Genomic DNA, 20,057 nt, shown 5'->3' on the forward strand with positions numbered 1-20,057 from the left:
CGCAAGCAGCAGTTTAACCCTCTGCATCATAATGTCAGCCCCAACAGGTTCCTTTCAGACATTAAGTTAGTAAAAGGTGAAGTCAAGATTAAAATCCCAATGGCCTGGTCAGTGACAAGCTTAGTAGTTGTAGTTTCATCTCTCTTTTTTGAAATATATATTGCTTATTTGAAAAGCAGAGTGACAGACACACAGAAAGATCGTTTACCTGCTGGTTTACTCTCCAGATTGCTGCAATGGTCACAGCTGAGCAAGGCTGAAGCCAGGGCCTAGAACGTCAGTGAGGTCTCCCGAGAGGGTGGCAGGGGCCCAAGAATTTGGGCCATCTTCCACTGCTTTCCCAGGTGCATTAGCCAGGAGCTGGATTGGAAGCAGTGCAGCTGGGACTTAAACTGCTGCCCTGTTATGAGATGTCACGTCACGTCACAGGTGGTAGCTTATCCTGCTGTGCCACAGCGCTGGCCTTGTTTCATCTCTCCTTAAGAAGGTTTTGGTAAAATCCTTGGAATTGTAGTGATATTCAAAGGGCTACTTTGTCCTTTGGCTTCTACTATCACCACCTGTTCCTACTGCTTAATTCAGCTGCTTTCTGTCCTCTTGAAATGTGTAATTTAGTGAGTACTGAGTTGTACTACTTACAGTTCTGTATTGAGAAAAAGTAAACAATTTTCAAGCCCTGGAATTGTTTGGTCTCTAAAAACACTTCATCAGCATACATTTGAGTGCTTTGTTTCAGGCAGGAGATTAATTACCTGGGCATTCACAAATGACTAAGACCTAGCCGCTTCCCCAGGGAATACCTGGAATCAGATGAAGGAGAAGCTGATTTGTCAGGAAACACAGTGTAGTGTGATGTAAGCTACAACAAGGGGTGGGCAAAGAAGTGACCAGCAGGCTTGGGAGACAATGGAGGAGGTGATATTTGGTCTTGATCTCGAGGGTGAGTTGCAGTTGGTCATATAGAGGGAAAAAGTTTGAACAGCAGAATTGGTTTTAGAAAAAGGAGTTACTGGGGCCGGTGCTGTTGTATAGCTGGTTAAGCTGCCATCTGCAGGAACAGCATCCCATATGGGCATTGGTTTGAGTCCAGACTGCTCCACTTCTGATCCAGTTCCTTGATAATGCACCTGGGAAAGTAACAGCAGATGGCCCAATATCTTGGGCCCCTGCACCCTCGTGGGAGACCTGGATGAAGGTCATGGCTCCTGGCTTCGTCCTGGCTTAGCCCTGGCTGTTGTAGCCATTTGGGGAGCAAACCAGCAGATGGAAGATCGCTCTCTCTTTCTCTGCTTCTCTCTGTGTAGCTCTGCCTTTCATGTAAATAAATACATCTCTAAAATAATCATAATGCAACTTCCTGTCCCTTCGTATCATTTGCCCTCATTTTAAAAAAAAGAGTTGTAATATGAAAAGTCTTGATTTGTTTTGATGTCAAAAAGCCATGTAGATTTTATATTCTTTTATTTCTTTTCTTTTACTTTATTTACTTGAAAACAGAATGACAGAGGGAGAGGGAGGGAGATCTTTCATTTGCTGTCTGACTCCTCAAATGTCCACAATAGTTAGGGCTGGGCCCGACCAAGGCAAGGAGCCAGAAATTCCATCCAGATCTCTTAGCTGGATGACAAGGACCCAAGTACTCATTCCATCATCTGCTGCCTCCCAGGTGCATTAATAGGAAGCTGGATCAGAATTGATTCTAGGCAGTTTGATATGGGATGCCGGCATCTCAAGTGCCAGCTTTGCCTACTGCATCATAATGACTACCTCTCTTTTTCTCTTTCATATTACTATTTTAAGAAATTTTAGGCCGGCGCCGCTGCTCAATAGGCTAATCCTCCACCTGCGGCGCCAGCACACCGGGTTCTAGTCCCGGTCACTCCTCTTCCTGTCCAGCTCTCTGCTATGGCCTGGGAGTGCAGTGGAGGATGGCCCAAATCCTTGGGCTCTGCACCCTCATGGGAGACCAGGAGAAGCACCTGGGTCCAGGCTTTGGATCAATGCGGTGCGCCGACCGCAGCAGCCATTGGAGGGTGAACCAACGGAAAAAGGAAGACCTTCCTCTCTGTCTCTCTCTCTCGCTGTCCACTCTGCCTGTCAAAAAATTAAAAAAAAAAAAAAAAAAAAGATTTTATTTATTTTTGGTCTTATGTGAATGGCTGAGAGAGAAAGAGACAAAGTGAGATGTTCCATCCACTGCTTCACTCCCCAAATACCTTTAACCCCAGAAGCCTGGGATGCATCCAATTCCAGGTTTACTTGTGGGTAGCAAGACCCGGGTTACTTGGGTCAACACGTGCTGCCTACCCAGGTGTTCATTAGCAAGAAGTTGGAGCATGGAGCTGTGACTGGAATTCAGGCATTCCAGTACGGGATGTGGGTATCTTAAGGCTGCACCAAAACCTGCCACCTCCTCTTGCTTTTTATTATTTTATTTGTAAAGATTTATTTAATTATTTGAAAGGCAGAGTTGCAGAGAGATCTTTTGTCTGTTGATTCACTTCTCAAATGGATACAATGGCAAGGACTGGGCCAGGCCTCCGCCAAAAGCCAGAGACTTTTTCTGGGTCTCCCACATAGGTGGCAGGGGCCCAAGCACTTGGGCCATGTTTTGCTGCTTTCTCAGGTGATCAGCAGGCAGCTGGATTGGAAGTGGAGCTGATGGGACGCAAACTGGTGCCCATATGGATGCCAGCATTTCAGGCAGCAGCTTACCCAAGCAGTGTGCTACAATGCTGGCCCCTTTTGCTTTTTATTTTAGTCAGCAAATTCTTCTAAATTTACCCAATTGATTGTGTATTTTCATGTGTTAAAGTTGTTTTACTGAAAGATTAAAGATTGCAGCTTTTATGAACATAGTATTTCTGATTCCTGCAACAACACTAAAAAGTAGCTTAGGAGGTTTCCCACTTTGCGATTGAGAAATGGCAACTCTGAAATTATTACTCTGTTTGAGGAAAGACAAGACATTAGTGCCAGAACTTAATAGCTCAAAATCGTCTCTTTTTGTTGTGAGCCTTTTTCATTGGCAGCAGATGCTAATGTCAAGTTCAACATTTACTAGGAAGATCCTATGCTGGGCCAAGAAATCAGGTATCATCAAATCATGGACCTTGCCCCTAGGCTCACAACCTGACCTGTGTGACCTCTTCAAGGCATTTGAAGTCCTGTTTATGTGTTCTGTCACTGCTTTCTAAAATAGAGATGTAGAAAGTACTGCTTTCCAACTTTCAGAAATTGGTAATATGAGTGGGTCTTAGTTTTTTTTTTTTTTGACAAATTCTATCTAGTGAGTGGTTACTATGTGCTGTATGTTCTGCTAGGTTCATATGGTTCAAAGATGAATAAATTTGGTCTCTGCTACTCTAATGGGGACCACAGACAAAGAATAAGTACAGCGTGGAAGTGAAGTGAATGAGACACATAGGATATCCTGGTAGATCAAGAAGAATCTTGAAAGCCGTGCCGAGAATCTGTGCAGGCACGAGAGAGCGTGGCTCGGTGGGACTCACTAGGCATGGTTCTCATTCATCCAGCATCTTGAAGAAGATCCTCAGGGCCCAGGCTAGGTGCTGCTGGAGAACTGGGCCAATGCCAGGTGCCCGTGGTCCTGGACTGACCTGCTGTCTTCTTCTTTGCATTAGGCTATGGGACGCCATATGGTTACAGCACAGCTGCCCCCGCCTATGGTATGTACACTGTCTTACTGATTTCTCCTCTTAGCAACTCTTTCACAGCATTCCAAAGCACAGTTTGTACTTAGGGTTTCTGTAAATAAACTGGAGGATCTCAGACCTAATCATCGTAGTGACCCAACTTAAATTCCCTTTGAAAATGCCACAACCTTGTGGTTCTTGGTTTGGTTGGAGTTGCTCTTCTCTCTGCTTTGCCTGATTGAAGGACTGCTTGTTCTAATTGCCTGTTTCTGACCATACTGAGATAAAATATTTTAAGTAGTTCTTCTTACAGCCAACTTATACTCCATTCAAAGGCTACTGAAGGGCCATACTCAGTTTCTAGCGTGGCTGCCTTCCAGACAGTGCTGCAGTTAAGTTTCGAGTTTGCAGTTGTATGAACTGTGAGTGACTGGGATCAAGAATAGGGAGTGCTCACTTCAAATTTGAAGCTGTCACCCCTTTCCATAAAGTTTGCTTGGGGGTGAAGTAAATGGGTGTTTTGGTTCTGGAGAGGAGGTGTTAGGGGATTCATCAGCAGTTACTCAAGCGTTTACTGCAGAAAGTCAGTAGTACATGCTAGAAAATTGTAGATCTGTCTTTCCTCTCCCTAAAAATGAAAAATAAAAGCAAATGCATAATGAAGCCTAGTGGCCCTTTGGATAACTTTTGAATGAGGTTTATGTGGCAATGGAGGCAGTAGGTTTGGAGTCAGTGATATGCTCTTAGACATTTTTCCTAACTTAGGTGCTATGTGTTATAGAATCAGCCATCTCTAGTGGTTGTCATTGAGGGAAGAGGAGAGTGAGAGTGTGTGTGCATGTGTGGGAGAGCTTGTTTGTCAGCCCGCCCCCTGGCTGGGCGTGCACACACAGGAGGCAGAGGTGCTCCATGTGTTAGTACTACTCGTGGCATGAGTCCCCACACGAGCCTCAGACCTTCACATTCTGCCTTTTCTCTTCATGCACCTGCTTTCCCATCCTCGTTTGGGTGTTAAGGCACTGATACACTGAAGCTTCGTCTGATTTTATAACTGTAGCAATAAGCAATGATTTGACCAAATGTGAACATTAGTACGATAGGCAATTTAAATCCTGGAAAGATGTGGAGACATTGCAAGGTGGACCATGTGCAGTAGTTTTTCTTTTAAGTCAAAGTGCAGAGCCTAGAGTTCTATCCTTTACCTGTACGCCTCCACTGGCACGCTCAGGCCGGTCAGTGTGTCCCCACATTCTGAGCTGGAGCAGTATGGGGTTCTTGGGAATTGGGTCTAATCCAAGAATATGCTTTCCCCTAGATTTCTTTCTGTACTCAAACTCTCTAGCTCCTTTTGGTTTGGCCATTTGCTTTTACCATTTGACCAGCTTGTGGGTAGCATGACCACCTCATCCTTGCTGGGAAGCAGGTGAAGGCAGCCAACCCACATACAGTGCATTTCCACTCACTGTGCTGTGTCTGTGTGAGTGCCCAAGCAGCTGCCTCCCAGGGCAGGTTGTTCGGTCTGTGTCTTCCCTTTAGACACAGAGTAAGCTCCAGATGCTTCAGGAAAGGTTTGCTAGAGCTTAATTTCCCTTTTAAAGCAGCTTTCTATCTAGACCTTTCAGTTACATTCATGTTTTCGCTCAGTCTTTTTACTTTTCTCTCGTCCCTCCCTTCCCTCCCGTAACATCCTACTCTCACCCTGCGGCCTTTGAGCCTCCATGGGAGAAGGCTCCTCTCTTCCCTGTGCCATATAACTGACTTCCAAAGCTGGTGACATTGGATGCCCCCATTTTTCACATAAAAGATTTGGTTTTTAAATGTTACTGTGATGCAAACCTACTAAAACGATGCTTTATTTTGGCTGTAAGGTAAATATGTCTTTTGGCCTTTGTAAAGCTGTTGCATGTGGGGTATTTCCCTCTGATCATCTGGTGCTCTTGAATACCTGCTGTTGCTGCTTTGTGATTTCTCCCTAGGGTCAATATTAGAATAGAAGTCGGAGCAGATTTCAAATCATGCTTGAGTATGCAGAAGTTTGTAGGCCACAAGAACTATTAATTACAAAATTCAGAAAGTAATCTTTCCAGATTTGCCATGCCAATGTTGGTCGTAGCTCCAGTTGGAGCTGAGGGGAGCTGAGGCCTGCACAGCGAGCTGTGCTCTGGATCCTGACAATCCCTCGTTTTCCCCATAATATGTGATGTGCCAAATTGAGAACCATTAGAGATTTCTAGACTCACTGTAGAATATTAATAGCATTCCTTTTGATCTTTAGAATTCATGGCAGCTCAAATATTTTCTGAATATCACTCTTCCTATGATGTAGCCATCTTCATTTTGAGTGGCAAGTATCAGAATACTGAGAGCACTTTGAAAATAAGAGATCTGAGATTTGGGGGCCTCTTCCAAAATGGTACATGTTGACTGACTAATCTGGAAAAGGTTAATGGTAATTACTGTTCAATAATTTTTTTAACCTGAAATTTTTATTGGCATATTAAACTTATTTGGAGTCCTCTCCGTTTCTTTTCTCTGTAGGTTTACCCAAGAGAATGGTTCTGTTACCCGTTATGAAATTCCCAACATATCCTGTGCCCCACTACTCATTCTTTTAGCCAATGACAGAAGTTAATTCCTATTGAACAATACCATACAATACAGAATGTTAGAGGAAAAGCCTTTTTATCCTGCTTTCTTTGAACACATACTTGATCAAAATTATTTGTAAAGAACATCTTTCCTACTTTTTGATTTTAACAAATGCAAATTTAGTTGTCTAAAACTTGAAAACAAACAAAAAAGAAACCAGTTCTGTGAAACGGTACCTCATTTCTGGAAAATAATTTATACCAGCCCTTCTGTTCTAGGGAAATAAAAGTCTAGCAGTTCAAAGTTTTAAGTTTTAAGAGAAGTATCAGATTATGTAAGATTAAATTTGTGAAGGATGTATAGAGTCTTAGACACTGATCACAAATAAACTGCTTTGTTGTAACGCATAGTACTGCCTGGTTCCTGACGCAGTCACCGATTCTCAGCTGGTTGACATGGACTGGCCCCAGGGCACTTTAATTCGGGCTGTAGTTATTTTTTTTATTACAATAGAGAATTTTCATTTAAACTTTAACTTTGTAAATATTGAAGTGTGTAATTAAAGCCAATAAAATATGGGTTTGAATATTGTTTTAGCTTATTATTTTTGATATGTTTTGGTATCAAATTACAAAGAATTGCAAACTAATACTATCTTAGCCCTAGAAACCCATTCATTTGTAAGCAAACCGCTAAAACAAAGCAAAGGCGATTGTTAGTTGGAGCCAGTCTCTACTTTGTAAGCCCTTTGCACAGTCCCTGTTGTAAAGGGCAATCCCCGTGATAAAAGTTACTTATGTTCCCTGAGCGTTGCTTATAAAATGATGGCACTACCCAGAGATGGAGAAGGAGCGATGTGATGATTTTAGATTCCTAATTTCCAAGTTTTAAAAAATAAATTAATCAATCAAGCACCCTCTCTTGTTCTTGTGGCCTTCTTCACTCTGTAAGACACTGTGTTCCCTCCCTGGTTCTTTTCATGCAGATAGAAGATTAGCGATTTCTCTGGGATTGCTGGAAAGGTCTCCTTTCCTCTTCAATTACATCAGAATCTAAAGCAGCAACAGGGTCCCCATAAAAACTCGCTCTTCGATTGTCCCAGTTCTTGTTGAGTGCTGCTGTGAAAAGTGACAGGTTTCAGCCATGGGTCAGCATTTATTTTTGAGACACCTGATTCCGCTGGTGGAAACTGACGAGTCAGTAACATTGTGCTGTTCTGTAAAGGTGCAGACCTAAGTCCTCCACCTGCATTCTCACCTTGTTTGGAAAGCTGATGATGTTACTAGAAGGTAATGGTTTCATTAAGGTAGTCACCCCCATGAAGGCAACAGTGTGGTCCCCTGTCCATATTTGCAAGTGGCTGTGTCTTAAACATGTCTGTTCTTAGTGGAAAGCAGCTTTTCTTCTCCCTGTTAAGTTCTGCTTCTCAGAACTGAACAGTGCCCGTCAGTGAGAAAGAGCTTCATAAAATATGGCAAATTCACATACCAGAGTTTTTCGGGACCACTAACTGAGGGTGAAATGGGCAATGTAAGACAAGGATTCTTGTCACTTCTCAGTTGCATGTTACACAATAATTCATTTCTTCTCCTTGACCTTTTGTCTTTATTAGTGGTGGGTGATACTTTAATAAAACCTCATCACTTGCTGGAAATAGCTGTAACTGAATCATTCTCATCCTGTGCATTAGTGGCCAGACGTGACCCGGAGGGCCCGTTTCTGCTGCGAGTGTTCATGTTCATTGATTTGTTTCGCTGACCTATGGATGAAACAGCCATCACTGAGAAGAAAAAGCATGGCTGGTAGTGTCCGGTTTTCACTATAAATATTTACCACAGTCCTCTTTGTTTCTGGAGCACTGTTAACTGGCAGCTGCAGCTGCACTTTTATCTGAAATTGAACATCAAATTTGGGTTCCAAGTTGGAATCTCTGGAGATTTCTCTTTAGAAAATTCTTTTGAAGTGGCTAACTCTGCTTCATAACTCAACCCCTCCATGGTGGTGAAAAGGGAGCTGTGCTGTTTTCCAACATGATGGCAGTCATTTCAAATGGTTTCTACCAAGTCTTTTTTTTTTTTTTTTTTTAATTTTGTTGTTTGTTGGAAGTTACTAACCATGTTGTAAACCTGCCCAGTTGCTGCAAACTTTTACATTTCTCTGCTTTACTTAAAATAATCAAGCTGTCAGTCCTTTGTTAGAAGTGGTAACCATGCAAGTTCAACTGTTTGAATTCTGTAATGAATTAAGTGTCCCCCTCCTTGACCCTTCCCACCCCTCCATTTTGTAATGAAAATCCCACTTACAGCCGAGAGAGCAGAGGACTAGAAACGAAGCTGTTGGCTTCGCCGCGCTGTGTGACATTAACATGCAGTCTTGCTTCTCTGCTCTTCTCTCCACTGTAGGTGGCTTTTTCATTGAGAGCCCCTATCGCCAGCCTCTGAGCGTCGCACCATTTATTATTCACTTGGGCCCTCAAGATTTCTTCTCTGACTTCTAGAACCATCAGGTTGTCTGGCTTGAAATGGCAATTTCTGTGTCTCGGTCCCAAGAGCAATGTGACACCTTGAGGCTTTCCAGCTTTCAGATACACTACTCTGACAACTGCTTTTTGAAAGCGATGACTGAGCATTTTAACGAAGAGCAATACTTGGTTCAAAGCCACGGTGTCTGTTTTAAAACTTCTTTGGAAACCTAGCAATATCTGTACTTAACCCTATTTAACGTAGTTTTTGTCAGAGAGTTTACAGACCAATTAGAGCTTAGAGTTAGTGTGTGAGCTGACCGTTTTTTAACCTTTTTTAGCTTACAAATTTAATAGTTAACATCCCTGACTGCATCAGTTAGCATCTTATAATTTCTCAGAAACATGGGCCCTCCTTGAAGCCATATCCTCTCTATGGGGGCTGGCGCCTCAGCAGGGTTGTGGCCAGCAGCCTGTGTCTTCAGGCTGCAGGAACACCCCATCCCGTGTGCGAGGCAGGTGTCCAGCATACTTCCTGCTGTGCAGATGGAGTTCATGGGACGGTGAAGCAAAGGCCTTGGGTTTGCAGAGTTCCCGAAGTCGTGTGCAGTCTCTAAGTTGTTCACCTGGGGAACAGACCACTGATGGAGTTTGCTGCTCTCAGTCTTGTCTTCTTGTTTAAAAATTTGGGTGAATGTTTGAAAATCATGAATCAGTCACCTTTATTAATTGAAGAGCTGGGAATACCTCGTTAATGTATTTTTAAAACTGGTGTTGGACCCTCTGTGTATTTCAGGTTAATACTTTTAAGCAGTTTTCAGCACGTTTATCTCACTTTATTCTCGTTCTCCTCGGACCTTCGTAGCCATATCACTTGTGTAAAGTAGGCTGAGGCATAGTGACTGTAAGCTGTGATCTCAGTGTGCGAAGGTAAGCTCTTTTATTTTCTGATTAAAGAGAAAAATAATCAGCTAGCACAACATGCATATATGACAATCATATATGATGTGTTTGATCTCCTAGGTCTTATGTCATCACATTACCTTAAGAAATTTGATGGTGTAAATGTGAAATTGTTATTTTCAGTATTTGCTTTACTGCCCTTGTAACTGCTTTTTAGTCCAGAGAGTCAAGTTAAATGTATGTACATGTGTAGAAACTCAGGGTGCGACGTGTATGTAAGTTACACACATGCACCTGTTTGAATACAAACAAGAATTCAGTGGTAGACCAGTTCACCTAAGGTACATTGAATGACAGGGCACTCTTGTCCAAAGCACTGGAGTTTCATAAGTAGCGAGATTGGTGACAGTGCTGGAAGGATCCATGTAAGTAGTGATTGCACAAGCTGAGGATCAAGTGCCAATTTCTCAAGGAGAGAAGCTTCTCTGAGAAATGAAAATCTCTGATCTGTGTTGTATGTCCCAATACAACAGCAAGAAGCCATAACAAAAAAAGCAATAGAAAATGGAAAAAAAAAAAAACACCAAAATATTAAGGTAACTATGGAAAAACACATGATTGACTGAGATGAGCTGATTCTCTGTAGGACACACTTCAGCAAGACTCAGAGTGCTGCATACTGAGTCCGCACAGACCAGATAGACTGAGCAGTCCCGCTGCCTCCCCCAGGCCGCAGCCAGGCCATCTCCCTCTCAACTCCCTCTCACTCGGCCGTCAGCAGTTCCTGGGAGGGTAGGCCGACCATTTAACAAGGATTGACTTCATTTCATGTGTCGCATAGATGCACATTCTTATGTATCAGATGTTCTGCTGAGGTCTGTGAACACACACAGAGATTAAAGTGAATTTTCCTGTTTTGTATCTGTTTCTAAGTAGCAGTTTCTTTTTCTTACTAACTTGAAGGTTGCTGGAACAACTTCTTTCCCGGACAGAATCTGTATGTACCTTCGATGTGGCTCTGGCAGCTGTAAAAGGCTGTGTGTTGTGGCTGCCTGGTTCGAGTGCAGCCTGGGGCCTGGTAGAGGCCAGCTGCTTCCAGAGGCACTAACCTTCGAAAGCATTTTCAGGCTGACCGTCCCCGTGTTGGTGGAATTGAGCCTCTTGTAAATATCCTACTTTGGGGGACAAGTAGTATGTTAGCAGTGGCAGAAGAATATTAACTTAATTGTTCTGTTTTAAGATACTTAATAATGTAGGCCTTCTGTTGTCACTGAAATCATGGGTATTGCTTGGAAACTCACTCATTGAAAATATTTCCCTGGCAGTTTTGAGAGCCTGAAACCTACCCTGGTTCTTGTTCATGGACCTCTGTCCAATCAGGAAGTGAGCCGAATTTAAAAACAAAGAAACAAACAAAAACAACACTCCAGCCCTCCTTCGGTAGTTCTGTAGCAAAGCAAAGGACAAGGTGGCTGTCTACGCTCTCAGCAGTGGCTGATCGTTTCATGTCCCTGTTTGGATTTCAGCAATCGCTGGAGCAGGATGGTCTTGAATAGTGAGCTTGGGGAAAGGGAGACAGCAGAGACCCCACCCAGCCCCAGCAATGGGATTTCTAGCAATTCAGAGCCCTAAAGACCAGGGGCTTTCACAGCAGGGACAGCCGAAAACAAGCCCGCTCTAGGAATGGGCGTCCTGATTCTCATTCATCTTGGCCAGTGCCTCCTTGGGCAGGGGAGGTGCGCTGTGAGATCACTCAGAATAAGAGAGGTTCTGCAGTATCCCACACGCACTCTAAAGATTTGATTCACGCTGTCCAGTGACCACAGGTTTCTCAGGACTACCAGGAGGCCTGGGAGGGAGACAGAGTACAGGAGTAATGCGAGTGTAGTGTTGCGTTTCGCGCACTGGTTACAGAGCACAGAGCTAGGACTCTCTCGTACAATAGAGAGGGGTCGCTTTCCCGAGAGCATCTTCCAGAAAGACCGTCTAAGTCAAGAACTGAAGTGGGGTTGTGAGCGTAGATTTGTTTTCCGACATTGTCATTCCAGGTAGCAGCTAACAGCTTCCATTGATGCTTGAAGCAGTGATCTTTGGAGGTTTTTAAAAATAATACCATAATGCAAATTAGGTTATGTAAGCTTTACAGCACAGCTACAAATAGGGAGCAGAAACCCTGTGGGAGTCTGCGCCAAGTGTTTCTCTGGTCCTGGCACATGCACATGGGGCTTGGGGTTAGAGGGATTAGTTAATAAGTGTACATGCTCTGAACAGCCCCTTGTGTGGGCAGACTCAGTAAACGTGGCCTGTGGAGGTGGCAGGCGGTCTGTACAGGAGGTGAGGCTGTGCTGAGGGGTGTGGCCTGCTCAGGGTGCTGCTGTGTTGGTTCCTTGGCACTGACAAGTGTGGGCTGCTCCCAGGCTGTGGGAGAGAGCTGCTAGCTCCAGGGCTGCGACAGAAACACAGCCGAAGCCCTGGGGCGGCTGGTGTGGCAAGGCTGCTGTGGGGCCTGGCTGAATGGAATTCCTCCCATTTCTGCCGTGTGGGTAAAGCAGCAGCCAGTCTGCTGCCAGGGCCTGGTAAGCTTTCTTGCTGTGGGATTTCAGGCTGAGAACTTCCAGGGCTGAGCTTTGAGTATCTGCCTACTGATTCCAAGCTTCCTACCAGTGCATTGAAACACAACAAAAAAGCCAGCCTGGTGTTTGATTTCAGCTGCCCATGAACGCAGTGCTCAGAGCAGGTGGGGAGCCAGTTATTATGAACCCTGGGAAGGAAGGGCCGGGAGACTGCTGGCAGGCCTCGAGCGCCATGGACTCAGCTGCTCCCCTGGACAGCACTCCTGTGACATCTCTTCTAGTTTGCTTTGACACTTTGGGGGAGAAACACCTGTACTCATCACCACATGAGACCTCCCTCTGTCAGGCTTAGGAAAAACCATATCCGTGCGCGTCCCTCTGCGGACATCCCTGTGTGCATCTATCTTATCCATTTATCTGTTTACCGAGACAGAGTTTGGTGAGTTGCTTTTCAGGAGAAAAGAATGGGTTGATGGTAAAGTTGCCATTGTTGGAATGATGGGTGTCCATAACTGTCTGCAGAGGACTCCTTGAGAAGAGTGGCAGGGGCACCCCTGGGGTGTGCAGGAGGTGGTGGGCTCTGTGGGGAGCACAGGTGGAACTTGGAAGGTGATCGAAGCTTGGGAACCTGCATGTGGACAAGGGTTGAGTGTTACCTTTAGGGAGGCAAAAGATGGACTCGTCATTGGAGGCTTTTCTTAATCCAGGGAACAGTTGTGTAACGACGTCCTGGCTGAGGATAGCACGTTGCTCCCGGCTCGGGCTGCTGGGTAGGATCTTTGCCTCATTCGGTCAACCATTTGTTTGCAGCCTAACGGCTGGCACCTCCTAAGGAGGGTCTTGTTCTTCCTGGGCAGAACTTTGCCCTGCAGATGAGCGATGCTGCCTCTGCCGGGGGTGGGAGGAGGGAGCCGCTGGAAGTGGGTGATGCAGGAGCATCTGCTGCTGCTGCTGCTGCTGCTGCTGCTCGGCCCGCGGGAGGGAACGGACTCGGCCCGGCCACGGTCGGGACACTGGCTTAGCACTGTCCAGAAACCCAGTCTCTTTCTGTGTGTTAAGGTTCTCCTACTTTGATCCTTTACTGAGTATGCATGGAGGGTCTCTGTCTTCAAGAGTCCCTGCATGTCCCCAGGCTCGCCACTGGCTGCAGCTTAGATGGGTCACTTCGGGGCTGGGGGCTGCAGAGGAAGGAAAATGCCGAAGAAAGTATCGGGGTGCCGCGTCGTGGACGTTCCTCCCAGTTCTCAGATGGCTTTCTTGATGGCGGTGGTCTCTCAGAGATCCAGAGTGACACCCCAGGTTAAGTGCTAGAGCCACGGATGACACCCAGCTCTGTCCTGGCCAAAGCCTTTTTCTGCTACACCGACCGATGGGTGCAAAGTCCAGAATGAAACTGGAGTCCAGGCCTTCTGACCGCAGGCTCAGACTGTCAGCGCCTGTGTGAACACAGGAAGCTTTTGCATTTACAGCGTTCTCTGGGCTGCTTGGATGTCAGTGGGAAACCACGGCACATGTTTTCACTTGGCTAGATTTTCTGAGGGCTCACTGCCTGCCTGGCCTGGCCTGGCAGGCGATGCCGAAGGAAGACTGGGGAGGCTTTGGCCGAGTAAAGGGAACAGGAGCTTGGGGGGACAAGAGCCCAGGTGGGGGCCGTGCACGTGGGGAGGTGCTCCTGGGCAGGCACCGGGAGAGCTGGGGGAGGGCACGCGCCAGGCCTCTCGTCCCTGCCGGCAGCGTTAGGGTTAGGGTTAGGGTTTCATTCTGGACTTTGCACCTGCTCGGCGCCCGTCGGCGTCTGCTGTCAGCTGCCTCACCGACGCCTTTCCTGATCGACGCCAGCTGGGCCCCTCAGGAAGGTGGCTGGGTATAGAGATGGCCTTGGGACCCTTTATAGGGAAAGAATTCGCCGCTCACCCAAGGCGTCTTCCTTGGCAGCTGGAAGGAGGGCAGCCTGAGAGAGGAAGCTGTTTGAAGGCCCCGGCTGGCTGGGCCCTGGGTGCTGGCGTTGCTGCCACACGTGCTGTGCACGGGCCCCTCTCCCGTTTCTCCCCTGCCTGCTCTGGCAGCCCAGTGAAGTGGTGCAGGCCTGGGTGGTGGTTCCCCTCCTGCTGGGGATGCTGGAGCCAAGGAGCTCTCCAAACCACCTGGCTTGTTGTGGCAAAACAGCGCGGCTCTTAGCAGTGAGCTTTTAGCCCCAGAGAGGAAATGTCATGTCTTACTCTGCTTGTGGAGTTAACACAAACCCTTGCTTAGAGGTTAGTTTCTGGAGATTTTCTTCTTTTCCAAATGAGGAAATGGAGGCTTAGATAAAGTGACTTGCCTCAAATTATACCACGGCAAGTAGCACAGCACCCGTGTCCCGGCCGTGCCTGCCCAGCACCGGCACTCTGCGTCCCACGGCCACACGTCCACGGTGGCCTCGCTGTGGCGCGCCCTGCTCCCCTTTGCTCAGACTGTGTGACTTCACCTGCTCGCCTGCCCCTGCCCCTCCTGCCGTCTCTCCGAATCCCAGTCTTCCCAGGCGCACGCTTTCTGTTAGCTCCTGGGAAGGTGGCCGTCAGTCCTGGGCTGATTTCCCTGGACCGCCTTGCTGTGCGGTAACAGCCCTGTGATCAAGTGCGGATTTAGAGGGACCCTTGCGGGCTGGAAGCGGGGAAGGGGGTGTGCAGGGGGAGGTGTGTGTTCTGTGTTTGCCTCCATCCGCATGTTGCCTGCTGGCTGTCCCGCCCAGGCCATCAGTGTGGGCTCTGCCTGGAAGGAGACACTAGGGTTCCCTTTGGTCAGGTGGTGCTCAGCCTTCTGAAACTCTGCCGGCCCTCGGAGGCGAGGTCGAAGGAAGTACAGAGAAGGTTTTCCCGGAGGTGCGACGGGGGCCAGGTGGCGCCCCAGGTAGAGGCCCAAGGGTCAGGGCTCTGATGGGGAGCCCCGGGATGATTCTGTCAGGGATTCCAGAAGGGTCGAGACAGGGGAAGTGGGTCAGGCAGACCTGAGGAGAGGCTAAGAGGCGAGCTCCGTGCGTGTCTGAGCAGGAGCCGGTCGTTCGCCGTGAAGAAAGCTCCCCGTAGTGTGTTGTTTGGGCTGAGCTCGGGTGTGACGTGGCCAGGCCTTCTCCCAGCCTGTGCACCTGTTCATAATTCCCTGCTGCTGAGACCCAGAGCAGAGGGCAGCAAACCCTGGACTGAGCAGGCCGGAGCAGAATGTTCCATCATCTGTGTGGGGGAGACGCCTGGGAGTGCTTGGGGGCTGCACTCTGGGGACCCCAAGTCAGGAGAGGAGCTGGGCACATCAACACATCGGCTCACAGGCAGACAAGTGCTTCCTGGTCAGCTGGACATAGATCTGGCGTTGTCTAGTTGGGGAGAGTGTGTGTGTGTGTAGGGAACCCTTTCAGGCAGCGTGGGAGGTGAGGTGGTGGGCAGACGGCCAGTCTCGGGGCATTTCACGGAAGACCCTGGGTGCTGTGTCCTTCAGGGGTTACAACCATCCCAAAAGGGGAAAGAATTCCGGGGTGCTGAGTGGACAGCCAGATGGCCGAGGACCAGAGGGTGCAGGGCGATGGGGGGAGGCTGGCCGAGCCACAGCGGCAGGATGGGAGCCTTCACCAGTGCCCACTGTGGGAGGAGCCTGCCGGAGTGCTCCTCCCAGTGCTCCCTGGACCCCGCATGCATGCAACAGGTTTTTTAGCCAGGGGACGGTGTAGGCTTTGTACTTGGTCGTTGGAGGGCAGTCTGTGGATTGACCGAGGGTTTGATGTAGGCCTGTTCTGCTTCTCTCCCAGCCCTGCCTCTTACACCCCATCCTGGACTGGAGGGGTCAGGCCTTGTGCATGTCCACAGCTCTGCTCGAAGCTGTGGCCTGGACCCTGACTCTGGCACGAGCAGTGTCTACCTACAAGGGCCTCTGTGTCCTCCCCACAGCGAGCAGAGTCCCCTCGTTGTGAGTTTCGATGGGAAAATACACAGGAAGCACTGATTGAGACTTGGTGTCAGGAACCTTGTTGTTAAAGGGCCAGGCGGTATTTCAGGCTTCGTGGACCTGAAGTCTCTGTGGGCTGTGCGGGCTGGTCCGCCCTGTCCCGGGAGCAGGCACAGTAGAGGTGCACGGCTGTGCTCCGGTGACGCTTGATGGAAACCCTGGGCCCTGTCTTGCCAGGCCCTGCTGAGACTATGGCCCTTAGGTGCCCTTTCGCTCGGTCATGCCTAGAAATCTCCTTCCCACGTGCCCCCTGCGCCCTCATCTTTCCCCAGAGGCTTCCGCGTGGCGCGGAGAGGAGCAGCAGCACCGCTGCCCTTGAGTGCTTAGGGCAGTGCCCGTGGCGGGGCTCGGGGAGGCCTGGCTGGGGCTGAGCCAGGGCCGCGCGACAACTCCACGTGGCTGCACGGGGCCGTGAGGCTGGGAGCGCAGTGCTCAGGAGCGTGGACCTCCTGTCGGGCAGGGAAGACCCTGTGGATAGTTGGCTCAGGAGGGGACACGGTCCTGAGGACCTTTTAGAAATGTGATTTTTTAGCTGGTGGCTGTGGGTGTCGGGGCACCCCGCCTTTTAGACAGCACAGAGCTTGGTGAAATTCCGCATCTTCAGGCTTTTTCTCTCCTGCTGTCACGTCAGAGGCGACAACTCAGCCATTCTCTCTTCAGAAGTAACTGGGGCTGGGCTCCCACGGTCCCATGGCGGCCGCCTCTGTGGGCCCCGGGGCTCGCCAGCACAGGGGGCAGCGCTGAGAGCAGGGGAGATGCTGGCCTCCAGTCCCCAAAAGCCAGAGAGCAGCAGAACCGGGGGGAGTCAGACCGGGGCTGGCCCCACAGGGAGCAGCAGAACCGGGGGGAGTCAGACCCGGGGCTGGCCCCACAGGGAGCAGCAGAACCAGGGGGAGTCAGACCCGGGGCCTGCCCAGTGTCGTGGCTGCTGCGGCCGAACCCGGCATCGCGGGTTTCGTGGGCGGCTGAAGGAAGCCACGGTGCACAGAGTAGCAATGAAAGTGTAGCTGGATGCTGCTTGCCCTCAGTGAAATTGTGAATCGGATTTCTGGCAGGCAGTCACTGCCATGGTGGCAGAGGCTCTGGTCTGTGGCCTTCTGTGGAGGAGGGGCTGTGCCCCGGGCTTTTCTGTCTGGTCTTCCCGGGGCCACGTGTGCTGCTGAGCCTCGCACAGCAGCGCGTGCACCGCAACTCTGCAGAGCACTCTCCCATCTCCTAGAGGAGTTCTCGGGTTCCTAGAGGGGGAGAGGACAAACGAGCCCGGCCTTGGCGGTGGAGAATGGAATGCCGCCGTCACAGCCAGTATGGTCAGCTCTGGTCCCCCTCCCGCCTACGTGCAGACTCTGGTCTGCCGGCACTTCAGGCACCGCCCGAACTGGAGTCACACCCAGGCCACCTCTGCTCTGCCCGTGCCAGGCTCCGTGCCATCTGCCTTGCTTCCTGCTTAGGGAAACAGGATGGTCACAAAGGCTTTTTTTTTTTTTTTTTTAAACTCTAACCGAAAGGTTTCTGCCGTTCTGGGAATCAGAATCAGTTTTTCCTTTTTCTGGTTCATGGAGATGGATCAAGACTAGGGATGGGAGAAAGGCCAGCTCGGAAGCTCCTTTGCCCGCCGTGACGGAGCGTTGCGTCTCAGCTGTCCAGCCGCCTTCCCCTCAGCTGGTGGCTCGTGCTGTCCGCCTCCATTCAGGCCGAGCACCACTCAGCCCTGGGGCTTAAGAAGAGCAGGGTCAGCAGCAGGGCCCACTGTCCGGGTGCGCGCATCTCTTGGCCCACCCACCGGCTTCCTCTGGCCAGTGGCCTGTGCGTGAGGTAGGATTTGAAAGTTAGCCAGGCAAGCTCTAGTTGCAAAAATACCTCTGTTACTACCTGCCATAGAGCCGGAAGTGCTCCCTGGGTCATCACGCACGCTCAGGCTGGCCCTGCACGGTCATGTGGAGTTCACTCCGCACCCTCTTCCCCAGGCTCACTTAGTACGGTGGCTTTGCAGCAGTGGGAGGGGCGGGCAGGCTGCTCCTCCCCCAGTCCCACTCTGTCTCGCAGGAATCCGGGCTGGCTGTGGCCCTGTGCTGCCTCCAGGTAGACTTCCCTCCCAGCACACCAGGCCTGCGTGGGCCACGTGGGGGCCCCGCGGCGTCCTCTTCTCGGAGCGGACACACACTTCAGCCTCTAGTGGTGTTTAGCTGTCTTCCCCAGAGCACCTCTGAACTCAGGCCTTTCCCCCAGACCTGCTGGGCTGGGCCTTTGGTGTAAGTGGCCACTTCCTTTAGAAGCCGGGGCTCCTGGGGTAGCCATCACTAGGGCTAGTGCACTCCAGGAGCAGGAGGCTCATGGGCTTGATCCCAAGGGTGCTTTTGGCAGGGGGCTCTGGGGGAGGGCTCAGACCCCAGCCCCACAGCCCCTGTGCTGTGTGTCTTGTTCTACCCGCCGTGGTGCGTGCAGCCCTTTTGGACAGGTAGGGCTTGTCAGCCGGTGTAGACCTGAAGCCCTAGGCTGCTAGGTAAGCGGCTCCTCTCAGAGCCAGGTGGCCCCTGAGCCCTGGCTGCGGGCGCAGGCCGAGTGTAGTTGTGGGTGGAGAAGCTTCCCCTGTGCACACTTCGCACCGCACACTGGCCGCCTCGCTGTAACTCGCTCTGGTCTGGTAATGGCCAAGCTTGTTTTTAGAAATCTCTTACCTGTATCTGTCTACTGTGTTTTTCTGAGTACGAAGTGTAAATAGTATAATTTGCAGCGCAAGGTCCTTGGCAATAACTTTGTTCTGTATTGTGTTGACCACTGGAAACGTGACCACCGTGGATGTCCCCGGGGCAGGGATTCAGTAGGACTCTGACTTTGACCCTGGGCATGGCTGGAGCAGCAGCCTGCGGGAGTGGACTCTCAGTGCCTCGCCTGGAGATGCCTGGCCGGCCCGCACAGGAAGCCCTGCTGCCAGCCGTGCAGGCGGCGCCCCCACTGCGGCTCCCTCGCGCCGTGTTGGACTCTGCCAGAGACTCTGACAGTTTGTATGGATGCCCTGACATGTTGCATTTCCCCCGTCTGGATGAATAAAAATAAATGCTTCCGTCTTAAAACCACAATGGGCTGATGCTGTGTGCGGGACCTCCTGGGAAACGCTCAGGCCGCCTGCTGCCCTCACGGCGATCTGGGGGGTGGGAGGTGGGGTTCCTGACAGTGGGCAGTGGGGCCAGAGCCTGACTCATGCTCCTGCCTGTGGCCCTTAACCCCCCCCCCCCCTTTCACTGGTGCAAAACGCACACCCAGTGAGCAGAACGCCGCGCATGCTCGCTGTGAGCTCAGATGTGTCTGCCGGACTCTGCACACACAGCTCCCCGTGCGGCCTCACGTCTGTTCCCAAGTCTTGGCCATACTCAGCACTGCGGGGCAGGGGACAGACTTGGCTGCCAGCAGCAGTGGGAACCTGGAGCTGGGGCTCCCCCTACTGCCGCCGCCGCCACCTGCAATGCCTGCCAGTGAGCTGCTCTGGTGACAGGCACAGCCCAAGACCACAGGGAGGCTCGGCCAGGCCGGAGGAATGCGGACAAAGGCTGCGGACGGGGTCTTCCGGTGAGTGCCACTGTGAACCGGCTGCTTCCTGCGAGGCTCGGGCCCGGCCTCTCCCTGAGCGCTCAAGGCCCGGCCAGCCCAGCCCAGCCCCTGCTGCTCCTGCTCCTGCTCGCCCGGGTCTGCCTGCTTCCTGGGCTTCAGGACGGGCCAGGCTGTCTCGTCTGTGACTGGCACGGTGCTCGGCCCACAGCAGACAGGCTCCTGAGGCAGAAGTGGGGGAGAGGGTGGAGGTGGAGGCCTTCCTGCCTCACTTGTCAAACCGGGAACAGCCCACTTAACTCTCAGCGTGTCCCGGCGATTCCTGGGAGCCCAGGAGACGGCTGTGGCGCAAGCACT

General features: G+C 50.4%; 1 protein-coding gene across 2 annotated transcripts in view; it reads left to right on the forward strand.

Annotated features, from left to right (window-relative positions):
* The window catches only part of STRBP (spermatid perinuclear RNA binding protein), a 161,488-nt gene extending 142,159 nt beyond the window's left edge, over window positions 1–19,329 (forward strand). The window contains exons 17-18 of one of the 2 annotated variants that reach the window (XM_062207596.1): window positions 3,645–3,689; window positions 9,503–19,329. In XM_062207596.1, the coding sequence (XP_062063580.1) occupies window positions 3,645–3,689; window positions 9,503–9,507 (50 nt within the window). In that variant the 3' untranslated portion in view covers window positions 9,508–19,329. Of the gene's footprint in view, window positions 1–3,644; window positions 3,690–6,194; window positions 7,158–9,502 lie in introns of those variants that run through there. The other variant, XM_062207595.1, reaches the window with a different exon arrangement.
* The last annotated feature ends 728 nt before the right edge of the window (window positions 19,330–20,057 follow it).

The sequence above is a fragment of the Lepus europaeus genome, chromosome 12, assembly GCF_033115175.1.
Source record: "Lepus europaeus isolate LE1 chromosome 12, mLepTim1.pri, whole genome shotgun sequence".
Classification (NCBI taxonomy): domain Eukaryota; kingdom Metazoa; phylum Chordata; class Mammalia; order Lagomorpha; family Leporidae; genus Lepus; species Lepus europaeus.